This window comes from Halichoerus grypus, chromosome 4, assembly GCF_964656455.1.
Source record: "Halichoerus grypus chromosome 4, mHalGry1.hap1.1, whole genome shotgun sequence".
NCBI classification, from domain to species: Eukaryota; Metazoa; Chordata; class Mammalia; order Carnivora; family Phocidae; genus Halichoerus; species Halichoerus grypus.
The window spans coordinates 4646950-4659925 of NC_135715.1; the positions used below are offsets into that span (position 1 = coordinate 4646950).

At 39.0% G+C, this 12976-nt stretch overlaps 1 protein-coding gene across 2 annotated transcripts in view; it reads left to right on the forward strand.

Annotated features, from left to right (window-relative positions):
- The first annotated feature begins 397 nt into the window (after positions 1-397).
- NALF1 (NALCN channel auxiliary factor 1) overlaps positions 398-12976 on the forward strand; it is a 599091-nt gene continuing 586512 nt past the window's right edge. The window contains exon 1 of one of the 2 annotated variants that reach the window (XM_078070097.1): positions 398-1949. In XM_078070097.1, the coding sequence (XP_077926223.1) occupies positions 1068-1949 (882 nt within the window). In that variant the 5' untranslated portion in view covers positions 398-1067. The remainder of the gene's footprint in view (positions 1950-12976) is intronic. The other variant, XM_078070096.1, reaches the window with a different exon arrangement.

Consider the following 12976-nt stretch of genomic DNA (forward strand, 5'->3'; position numbering starts at 1 on the left):
CTTTTATCAGTGGTAACAGAAAAGGAAAACCGAAAGGTGGGGAGGGCGCCGGGAGCCCAGAAGTCCAGGCGGGGCCCGCGGGCACAGCGGCCCCCACCCCGCCGGCCCCCGTGCGTCCTCGCTCTCCTGCTGCGCCCGGGCCCAGCCCGGTGCCAATGCGCCAGGATGGAGAGATCTCGGCGCGGGAGGAGATGACGCAAAAGCCAGTGCTCCCCCCCAAAAAAGTGTTTCTCCAGGACGAAGATGGCGGCAACTTAGCCGGGGACTGAAGATGACTGTGGCTCTCGGGAGGCCCAGCCCAGGCGATTCGGCCCCGAGGTCCGGGGGAGGCGGCGTCAGCAGTCGGAGCCCGGCGGCGGCGGCGCCCGCGGGCAGACCTGCAGCGGCGGCGGCGGCGGCAGTTCGAGCGCGGGGTGGGGGGTGGGGGGGAGGGAGAGCCCTGCCGGCGGCGGCTGCCCAGGCTCCGGACTCGGGGAGAGCGAGCGAGAAGTAGGAGCAGGCGGAGGAGGAGAGAAAGGAGAAGGAAAGGAAGGAGGAGGAAGAGGAGGAGGAGAGGAGCTGGGGAGGCGCTCCGGTCGCCGTCAGTGGGCAGCGGAGACGCGGCATGCCCCTGGCGGGGGAGAGCGGGCTGTCCTCAGCAGGGCCATGGGGACCCGCGCTGTGACAATGCCTGGGTGAGAGGAGCAGCGCCAGCCAGCCCGCCGCCTCCACCAGCATCACCTCCTGCACTCGGCTCACCGCCGGCCACCAGCCCCAGCCTCCTCCGACTGCCTCTCCGTCTCCCCCTCTCTCCCCCTCTCTCTCCATTATTGTTTTCCACTCTACAGAGGATGGGGTCGGCTTATGATTAGGTCGGGAGCAAGTCAGATCTTCCTCCAAAGCCCGGTAATATTTATGTAGGCAAAGAGAGAGAGAGAGAGAGAAGAGAGAGAGAGAGAGAGAGGGAGAGAGAGAGAACCGGGAGGAGGGGATAAGGAAATTAAACCCTTTAAGTCAATGCATATTGTGGTGACACCGGCTCGGGAGCCCTCACGGTGGAGTCGGCCAGGGCTGTGCGTTCCCAAAATATGACCAGGGGTGCTTGGATGTGTCGGCAGTATGACGACGGCTTAAAAATCTGGTTGGCAGCACCCCGGGAGAACGAGAAACCGTTCATCGATTCAGAGAGGGCTCAGAAATGGCGACTGTCTCTGGCATCTCTCTTGTTCTTCACAGTCCTGCTCTCTGATCACTTGTGGTTCTGCGCCGAGGCCAAGCTGACCCGGACCCGCGACAAGGAGCAGCAGCAGCATCGGCAGCGGCGGCAGCAGCAGCAGCGGCACCGGCAGCACGAGCCCTCCTGGCCCGCGCTCCTGGCGAGCATGGGGGAGTCCTCGCCCGCCGCCCAGGCACACAGACTCCTCTCCGCCTCCTCGTCCCCCACCCTGCCCCCCTCCCCGGGAGACGGCGGCGGCGGCGGCAAGGGCAACCGAGGCAAAAACAACCGGAGCAAGGCTCTTTTTCTAGGAAACTCTGCCAAACCCGTGTGGCGCCTGGAGACTTGTTACCCCCAGGGCGCCTCCTCGGGCCAGTGCTTCACGGTGGAGAGCGCGGACGCCGTGTGCGCCAGGAACTGGAGTCGGGGGGTGGCGGCCGCGGGGGAGGAGCAGCCGGTGAGGGGGACGCATCCAGCTCCGCTCTGGAACTTGTCGGATTTTTACCTTTCGTTTTGTAATTCCTACACACTTTGGGAGTTGTTCTCGGGGTTGTCCAGTCCCAACACTTTGAACTGTAGTCTGGATGTGGTGCTCAAGGAGGGCGGCGAGATGACCACCTGCAGGCAGTGCGTCGAGGCTTACCAGGACTACGACCACCACGCTCAGGAGAAATACGAAGAGTTTGAGAGCGTGCTCCATAAGTACTTGCAGTCGGAGGAGTACTCGGTGAAGTCGTGTCCTGAGGACTGTAAGGTAGGAACACTGGATTTCCCCCTCCCTTCTTGCGCTTTTCTGTCTTGTGTGTGTTTGGCTGAGATGTCTTCTAGAGTTTTAAAATAGTTTTTTTTTTTTTTTCCTTTCCTGCTGGTTTTGTTACTTCTGTTGTTGCTTTTGTAGTAAGGGCTTGACTTGCTGCTTGAGTTGGGAATACCTCAAGGATTGCTTGTGGACCGGTGCCTTCTTCTGGGAGTCCTTGGAAGCTCAGGGAAGACCCTGGCGTTCTGAGATCATAAAGCTGATGCTTTAACTCTTGTGGCTGTGCAATTGGTTCAAACTCTGTTCCCCTTTTTAAAAAAAGAAAAATGGAATTTGAATGCAGCTTGCTGGGAAGACAGACATGGGACTGCATCCTGGTGACCCCAGATAAAACCAGAGTCGGTGACAGGCATGTGTGGTTTGGCTTATGGACCTGCACACATGATCTCTCTCATAGTGACATCATTAAGTTGGTTGACCAGAGGGACAATAGACAGTGTTTGTAGTTGTTTATGTAGGAAGAACGGAAAAGCATTTTGCCTGTTTTACAGGGGTAATTCTGGTTGTTTGCAAAGTATGGAGGCCTACCTAAGCATATTTATTCACCAGAAGTTTCCTGTTTTCTCTTAGACATTTGTATAATGATTGATCTGAGACTCACTATGAGTAGAAAGTTTTAATTAAATATCTGGTGATCGATGATCAGTGTTAACTTATTTATCAGACACCTTATGTAATTAGCTTTAATTTCCAGGATGCTCTTCAGAACGTCTAAATGGCAAGTGCTAGATGCTGTGAATGAAAAATACTGATCTCCTTAATCATGTGTATTATATTCAACCTCTTCCTGTTGAATATAATGATGGATATAATCCTTGCTGATCGACAAAGAAGAGAATGCCAAGTTTCTCAAGAAATGGTCAATGTAACCATGGGTGCTTATGCTAGTAGAAGTGTCCCTGTCCGTGGTGCTGAAATGAGATTTGCTTGACAGCTCTGTTGAAGATACTGCAGTGACCTCTTAGTAGGGAAGAAATGATGACAGAATTTCAATGAGCCTTTATGTTTCATTCCAAGGGTAATTCTTAACACAACAAAACAGTATGGCTTTTCAAAATAAATAATACACCACATTCTCTTCCTTTCTCCTCACTACTCCCCCAACCCCACACAGGGACCGAACAACTGTCTTCTGCCTCACTTACTTTGTACTGGGGAAGTGTAATCAAGGGTGGTGTGGATCAAAGGTTTTTGTGATACTTTGACAAGAGAACTGGGCTAAGAGATACCTGTTTAAAATGAACATAGTTCAAGGGCTTTTTTTTTTTTTTTTTTTTTTAATTTGGATTGACTGTGCTTTTGACAATTAAGCTAAACTCAAAGTAAACTTGCTTTGTCAACATTCTTTAAAAGACCAGAAACAGATCTTTTTTGCAAATAGTAATGTTGAGTTTACAACATTAACTTGGAATGCTACTTCACTAGATAAATGGCTCTTAAACTTTCTACCTATTTTTCGTAACCATACCACGATAATTCATGCCTGGGGATCAAAGTTATTCTTAATGGCAGAAGTTGGTGAATGACTGGCACATTTATTGCATAGTTGTTTATTTTGACAAGATATGTTGCATCAGAATTGTAAAGATAAGAACACTAATTCCACTACTAATGAAAAGGGTGCAAGGGCTTTAGTATAGTTAGGTTTAAAAGTGGTACCTTGTAATAATATGAATTTGCTTGCTTCCCTGAATGCAAACTTTTATAGAAATTTCTAGTAATTCCAATTTGCATAGGTTCAGTATTTAAAAGATAGTTTTCATTGTCAATAGACTGCAGCATATTTTCAAATAAACATGTCAAATATATCCTTGTTCAAATACCCAGATTTTAAATATATATAAATGTTTATTTTCTCCTTGACCTGAACAAAATCTCAACTTGATATTTATATTATCATAGTAAGGTATAGTGTAGGTTAAACTAATTTGTCATGTTGTAAAGTACTTCTGGATTGTGTTTCTGTATAAAAGAGTCATCATTACCTGTATACACAAAAGCGTATCATAAAAATATTAATTGCTTCTTAGGAAGATTTCTTCCTCACATGGAAAAGTAAATACAGACATTTGAGTTTTTCATTACCACAACACAGAATTTATTACCCATGATGTCTTGTAGCTATTTCTTGGTTGTGTGATTTCAGTTAGATTTGTTAATTTGACATATTTATCCCACAATAACTGTTTTCAAAAATTACAGTTTCAATTCTAAGGTGTCAGTGTTTTTGGGCTAATAATTCACAAGTTGAGTGCTTAGTTTCTTAGTTTAACGTATGATTTCTTTATGGTTCTGCAAAAGTCACAAACATATCCACATGCAAATTATATTACATGGCTTAACATGCTACTTGTACACATTTGAAGGATGTGTCTGAGTTCTTTCTAAACATACTGATTTCAGACATACTTATAATTATGAAAAGGGGACTATCATCAGGGGCCTTGTTCTAAATATACATTCCATGCAAAATTTTCCAAATTTTAAGGTAGCCACAAAGTCCTAGGCTACATTAAAAGTAAATGCATTATATTTCTGGGATTGGTAATATATTCATGAAAAAGATCCAATTTTGATAGTTTATAAATATATTTATAGAATTATAGACAGAATATATTTAATCATATTAGCTAAACAAACTATTAGAATTCATATTTTAGGAGACATATATTTTTATTATACCCATATATAATCAAATAATTAATGCTATGATTTCTAACTTTTAAAAGTTAGGGCATGTATTATTATTACCTTCTAGTTTTATATTCTTCACTCCATTAAGAAAAATGCCACATAGCATGTATGTATAAAATTAAAATAGATCAAATTTAATTTTTATTTAACTTTTTAAAAAGGCTTTTTTGGCCCATTATGCTGGAAAAAAAAAACTCTTAATATTGATCTGATACAATCATAATGTCTTGAGTCCAAAGTAATTGGAGATCAAATACAACTTAGATTTACTTTAACAAACCTTTGTATTACAACATATAATAGAAATAATTTGTATCCAAGAATATTTCCTAATATTCTAAGAAATAACTGGTTTAATTTTTTAAAAGAAAATATGCACATTTATCTAGGAAGTGATTTATGAAAAAATAAACAACAAAACCTTGCATGTATCATTTATATTATAGCATTCAAGCTGCTATATTACATAAATCAGGTAGCAAGAATTATGACAGTAATTCTCTGTAGTTTACAGTGTTATTCAAAATAATGTTTTTGATATATGCTTAATAAGAGTCTAACAAATCTGTAAAAAACTTCAAGTTGGGTGGTATTATTAAAAAATACACTATTCTAAAAAAAAGAATACACTATTCTAAGATACAAAATTACATATGCATATTATTAACATGCTGGATTTTTTAACGTAAAGATTTTCTGTTAAATATGCCATTCTTTAGCTCCTAAGCATTCTTGAAAATGTGTATTATAAAAACTTGTGATACTTAGGAAATATAAATTTCTGTGTGAACAGGTGAACTTTTGTTACTGCTAACTTTATTTATTTAGTATACCTTTAGACAGATGGTCAGTGAAAGCAGATTTGAGGTTAGATTCTACCATAAATCATTACGTCATCTGTATTTTAGTTCTGTCAGCACAAAGTCTAATCTTTATACTCTCATGAACATATGCATTCTCATATTTTAATTTTTATAATCTCATATTAAAGCAGATTCTCTTGCTTATTTTTATTCAACAATCACTGACCAAAGAGATAACCCTGCCAGTGTTAGGCGTATACAACAGTTGTGATACCTGAAGCTTTCTGTATTGTTTGCAGGAAACACAAACAGTAACCAGTTTGATAACATAGAATTTAGATTACATAATGTGCAGTTTGAAAACAAGGCATTTCTTAGATTCTTATTTATTTTGGTGTCATGCACTATAGATTCTTAAAAAAATAGTTTTTTTTTAAAAGAAAAATATCTAACAGTTCTTTCCACTAAAATATTATTTTGCTGTTGATGAAGTACTATTGTAAGTATTATGACACTGTCATAATGTCCAGAACTGTGGAATACATCTGCAAATACAGCTCTTTTATATTCTACCACTTTATTATTTTCAAATCTGCAAAATCAAACAGTCTAACCTTGCAGATGATCACTTTTGCCATTAATAAGGCCATTTATAAGGTCAAAGCCACGATCATAATCATTTTTATGACCCAGATTTTTTCTTTATTATATTTTTGCTCTATATGCGACTACTGATTTATGATTTGTGTTTTATTTTTATAAGGGAACACCCCAAATTTTATCTTAATATTAGATGCCTGTTGTTTTATAGACTAAAGAATGAATATTTTTACTTTTTGTAACTGGGTCAAATTAGTAGCTATATAGGGCATAACCACAAAGTTTCAATAATTGCTGTTATACATTGGTTTAATCACTTTAATTAGGTGAAGATGGTGACTGCATATGCAAGGTGAATTAAAATATGAAGGAAAGGAGATCAAACAATGCTTTCAGCCTCATGCTCCCCCACATATAAATCATAGTACATTGAGGTATCTTTTCTTGTTAGATTAAATATGCGAGAACAAATATACAGATAGATATTTCAAACAAGAGAATGTTTTGGTTTGAATTATCTGACCTATTGCTTTAATTTCAAGTCCTAGTTTCCTGCTTAATCTTCATCTTGTATATCAACATCACATTAACTCAGCACCAAACATTTTTGTTGTTTATTTTATATTGATTTATACTGCAAAGATGTTTCTTCAATATCAGTAAACATTTAGTCTAGATCAGTGGTCTTTGGGGTCACACTGGATTATCCTGGGGGATCTTTGAAGAAGCCCCCTAGCCCTGGAAGAGATTCTGATTTCATTGATCTGGTTTGTGTCGTGGGCTTGGGATGTCCAGTTTCCCTGGTGACTCACGTGTATGGCAAAGGTTGAGAACCACTGTTCTAGTTGTCAGGGGACAGCTCAAGTGCAAAGACCTTCCAGTTCCCGTGCCTCTGTAATACATGATAATCTCATTTGCTCAACTGTTGAGAATGGAACTCAAGATATTTTTGAAAAGTGGTAGAGGCAACAGGACATAGCCAGAGGGCAGGGGAGCAAATATGTAGTAACTAGACTGAGGAATAAGATGAAAAATGAACCAACTGGATGTAAGGGTTAAGGGATATGGCCAAAGAGAACATGGAGAGAGGGAGGTGGATGCGGAAAAGACCAGAGTTTTGAATGTCTAAGAATGGGCCCACTGGCTATGCCTATTCTTTCTTTTAGGTAGAACTGAGTCATTATACTGATGTTCAATAATGGGCTGATGACATGAGTGCAGAAACTGAATGATTGTCTTTCTGAGACTGATCAATTACTTTATTAGAGGAGCCCCAGCCTCATTATTTTTGTCTCTAATTTTAGCCCATATAAATGGCCAAAATTTAGACTTTTTAAAAAAATACATGGTTGGTTTTAGAGAAGACCTTTTCGCTTTTTGTAATATTTTGCATGATTCTGGTCTGTTCTTCATCTGTCCACTTTATTAATCCTAGGAAATCACTAATTCTTTTTCACTTTTCTTTCATTGTAATGATAAGCCATTTTTAAAACTTATTTCTATATTACTACAATAACTACTTGACATCCATACAGTTTTTTGAAGGTACAAATGCTGAGTAGTCACAGATTATGACAAAGCTTAATTTAGGAATTAATTTCAAGAGGATCTTATTATTCTGTTTGGAAGTAATTATAATGTCAATAATATTTTATTTTTTAACATTTTAGATCATAAGTTGCTGTGAAACATTAAATCTAAGTTTTATCTAAGGAAAAAGGAAATACTAATATAGTCCAAATAATGGAATTTCTTTAAAGAAATGTAAATTTACTCTGATTCTTTAAAACTGGAAACATTTGCCTTTTTTGTAATAAATGGTTACTGATTTATAGTATGTATTTTATTGGAATACAGGAAAATATTTAATTCTTGGCTGTTTCAAGTGTTAAAAGGTAATAGTTGTCCCCCGCCGCCCCCCCGCCACCTCTTGGTAGTCTGTTTCTACATTCAGTCATTTATAAACAAAATGTTGTATAAGCTACCTTGGTAGTCTGTTTCTACATTCAGTCATTTATAAACAAAATGTTGTATAAGCTATCCAGGAGATGGTAAAAAAAAAAAAAGTCTTACAAAAATAAAAGTTTAATATCTGTTTATGTACTGTTACTGATTTTAGCAGTGACAGTAGCATATCCACACATAATATGTGATGGGTGAATGCAACAATTAGTTCTATGGAAATGCATGGGGATTCTGTATGTCACCAGCTCCACCCCTCCCAGGAGGGGAAATGGGCTCTAGTCAAAACTGTGTCTTCATGCCTTCTTATTATCTCCTGGCTGAGTCTTCTGGCATCTGGAAGTGGCATTTCCGGGGGCTGTGTCCCATGGGAGACCCAAAGTTCAGGGGTCTTTCTTTGCGTCTCTACTGCCATCAGAAACAATCAGGCTCTTTCTTACTGAACTATCACTGACTTAGTTTATTTGAAAAGAAAATTGAACTGAGATGTAAATGGATGATCATGGCAATGTATTAGCTCTCACAGAAAATGATTTGAATCACTCATAGATTTAAGTGCTGGAACAGGCTTCAACACAAGCTGTTTAATAAGCTTTAGAGCTTATTAGAAGTCAGAAACTTGTCTAATTCATTTAATCTTTACATCATCTCTATATGAGGTAATTTTATCACAGTTTTTATCGATGAGTAAAGCAAGGACAGGAAGTTAACTATTTCAAGGTCAAACAGCTGGGCAGTGTTAAAGATCAAGTTCACTTTGTCACTTTAATGTATTTTGTCTTTTTCTTTTATTATGAGCATTACTGACATACCAAAGAATGAAAAGATTAGTATAATAAGCCCACACATACTTTCATGTAGATTTAACAACTGTTAAAAAATCTTGCTGTAGGAGATACCTCTGGGGAGGTGTTTGTGCTCAGTTGTGAAGGATCATATATCCCATGCTAAGGCCTTTGAATTTTATTTTGTGGATGAAAAAATATCAGAGAGGAATTTTAATCAAGGGGGATTCATTTGGGATGCTTTGTTTTTCTCAAAAATTATCTCTAACGGCAATGTGATAATAGGCTGGGATAGGGTGAAGTAATGCCAGAGAGACCAATTCAGAATCTGCTGTCTTCCTTTGGGGTAATATGATGGCTCTAAATCAGTACTCTTCAACAGAACTTTCTATGACAGAGGAAATGTTTTATACTCCACCCTGTCCAAAATGGTAGCTCCTAGCTATGTGTGGCTACTGAGCAGTTGAAATGTGGCTAGAGTGAATGAAGAACTGAATTTTAAATTTTATTTAACTTTAATTACTCTAAATTTAAATAGCCTCAGTGTCTAGTGGCTACCATGTTGGGCAGAAAATTCTAAATGACTACAGTGGCTATGGAAGTGGAGAAGAAAAGCAAGATTCCAAGGACTTTTCTCAGTCCAAACTTACTGACTGTAGACGAAGGATATGATTCAAGATTTATAAAAGGTGAGATTATGGGAGTTGATACCATCGAAAGAGAAAAGAGACACAGAGGGAAGAGCAAGTTGGGACTGGCATTGTTGAAAGAAACAAGGAGTTCATTTTTGTAGAAAATGATAGCAGAAGATGTATAGTAGATAGCATGCCATGTGAGTTTGGTTGAGGGAGTTTGGTAGTGAAGTTCACTCTCTACATGTAGGTTTGATTTGGAAAGCTGTGGACAGAGATTAGTTGACTTAACCAAAACAAATTATATGGAGAGAAGGCCAAAGATGAATCCTGAGGAGGAACAACATCTAAGCATTTGGGCAGAAAAGGGACCAGGGAAGGAGACAGAGAAGCACAAGGAATGAGAGTAAAAATATGAGGGGGTGGGGCATGAATGCACAAGTGAGAGGAGGAAGAGGGAGAAGCAGAGGCAGAGGGAAGGGAGAAGGAATCACGAAAATGTGATAATCTGAAGGGTATAGGGAAGGATTTTAAGAAAGATGCAGAATTAGTCAGGTCTGTTTTATCTTGCAGAAAGGACATGTGGGGTGAAGCCTAGGAATAGGTCACTGGATTTAGCAATTAGCTCTTGTCAACCTTACAAGAGTAGTTTCAATAGCTTGGTAGGGAGAGATGTCAAATTGTGATGGATTAATGAATGACTTGGAGCTGAGATAAAGACTAGTCTGAATGACTCTTCCTTAGGAGAGAAAAGAGAAAGAGAATGGAGTAGGTGGGAAGATGTGAATTTAAAGAAATAAATATTTTATGATGAAATAAACTTTAGAATATTTGTAACTTTTGATCTAGGACCTGGATGAGAATATGAGATAGAAAGTACCAGATTCAGAAAAAAAATTAGTGAAGGCACCAGATCCTAAAGAAGAGGTGATGGCTCCCATCTATTCCCAGCCTTGGGGAGGAAGAGAGATTGTATCTGTGCATTTTGCTATACATCTCAGATCCTTTGTTTTATGTTTTAAACAGGAACAAAGTTTTAATTTCAGGATTTCAGAAAATAAACACATTTGTCATTTTGAATATGTTTAAATGAAGTAGAAAATTCATTTTCAAATAATACAAAATAATTATTGATTGTAAATATCAACAATTACATAATATGTGTTACTATACTTTATTAGGAATGTGTTGCTCTGGGGTTTAATCGTATAGTTAGGGAACCCACTGAATTAAATATGGCTATCTCTTTATAGGATTTCTTTAAAAAATATTGAAATAGAAATTAATTTTAAGCCTAATAGAGAATATCATAAAATGGTTAAAAGAACAATTGAGGATAGCCTGGGTTTGGCCCTCAGATTCACCATTTATTAGTTACATGACATCACCCTAGTTACTTAAAGTAGGGATTTTAGTATCTCTTTCATAACATGGTTACAAGGAAGAAATTAGAAGACTCCCATGCATATAAATGTACCCAACCTAGGGCTTGATGATGCTCAATAAATGGGGACAATTCATTAAAAAACGCAGGGAAAAAACCATAAGAAAATCAGTAAAATTAACATAGTCTTCACTTGAGGTCTCATAGAAATTGTCTGGTGAACAACACTCACAAGGGTTTTATAAGCAGACTTTGTATCTTGCATGATAAAATTCTCAGTTTTATTACATCTACATGCTTCTCTAGAAAGGTGAATAAATTATTGAACAATGCTAAAATAAAGTAGAAAACATAAGTTCAGCTGGAGTGAAAATGTTCCATTCCTAAACCTCGAAGTTTTTCCCTATTTTAGATTAAAAATTTACATGTGCTGGGTTTTAGACTGAGTGGATCCCCTTAGGTTACCCCAGAGGGATTTGAGCCCTTTTGTGCACAGACCTTTTTGAGAGGACAAGTGGAGAAACCACTGTAATGATCTTCCATCTCCTGGAACCCTCTTGGTTAAAAAAATAAATCTTGGGGAAAGTAGTTTGTAAGGCACTGCAAAGTCGTGCCTTCACAGTCCATTTTAAAAGATGGGGCCCTTTGCCCTGCCCTCTAGATACTTGGCTTTGTTTTCGTTTTCTGTGTCCCTGTTATTTTCTGCTCTGACCTGCATTTACCCACTCAGCCAAATTTAGTATTTTTATTGATTGGGGAGGGAGAGGAAGTCGGGTAAAAGTTTGTCTTGATATTGAACTAGAGCTAGCAGACAAGGCAAACATGGCAAGTGCCAAGACATAGAAGACTGAATGGGGAGAATAAAATATGAAACTGTGCTCCATGTGTGTCAACATGATTGCCTTCAGGAAGAGAAGACATGGGGACACACAGCAAGATTCTTTAACCAGATAAACATCAGCATGTGGAAGGGGAGTCTTATTATCCAGTACTTGGAGTGGCTCTAGGGGTGAGAATGAGGATCTGTACATAGGTGTTTTATGCACAAATATCTCTACTCTCTATAAGGAAGAGTGTTTTATTAACGGGTACAATGGCAGGAGTTGCCTGAGGCAGTCAGAGCACATTGCTACAGGAGATGTACAAATGGGATGGAGCTATCTTCTGTGACCCTACAGGATGTCTTGCCTGGGTGTTGCAGGTTGACCAGATGATTAGAAATATTCCATCCAACAGCCTTTGGCATAAGATGAGGCCCCCAGAAATGATAAGCTTGCACAGTGAGATTGTACTTATTACTAATTCCTGCCAAAGAAAAATTTTCTTACACACAAAATATAACTAATTTCCTAGCCTAGCACCTCACTCATAGTAATACTTCCTTTTAAAAAATGAAAGTCTTGACAACATCAACTTTAAATTATTTCTCTGGTTCCTGTTTATATTGTTATCGGTCTGAATAACTTTTAAAAAGAATGAATCAATGACATATGCTTATCCTGAAGATGTATAGGAACAGAGTTAGACTAATCTATAAAGAAAATTTGTTTTTTGTTATTGCTGATTTGCAGAAATACTCATTATCTTCTGATCACAAACACCAATCACTGCTATAGACTCTCACACAGGACTCAGCAACATGGTCAGACTGGGAAGGAGAAGGTGGATAATGACCTTTCCCTGTTGGTTTTGTGGCACTTCTTTTCAGGCATTAACTCACCCCATATCCAGTTCTTTGGGGATATTATCCAGGGACAAAATCACTGTATTAAATTCCCCACTCTCATGGAATTATACCCATTTATTAAGTTTTTACCATAAATAAGCCCTAGGCTGATGACTCTAGCATCCTTATCTTGTTTATTTCCCACAACAATCCAACATCATGGGCAAAACTAGCATTCTCAACAAACAGGGTGATGGTGACTGAGGTTTAGAGAAGTTAAAGAATGTGCTCAAGTTCTCACAGATAGCTGTGGCGTAGCCAGAAGTTAAACCTAGTAGTATCTGGAGCTTAATCTCAGAGGCTGAATTTAGCTCTTAGATGACACTGTCCATCCTGTCACAAATTGTTGCTCCTGTCTAGTTGTTTTTGTTTTTGTCT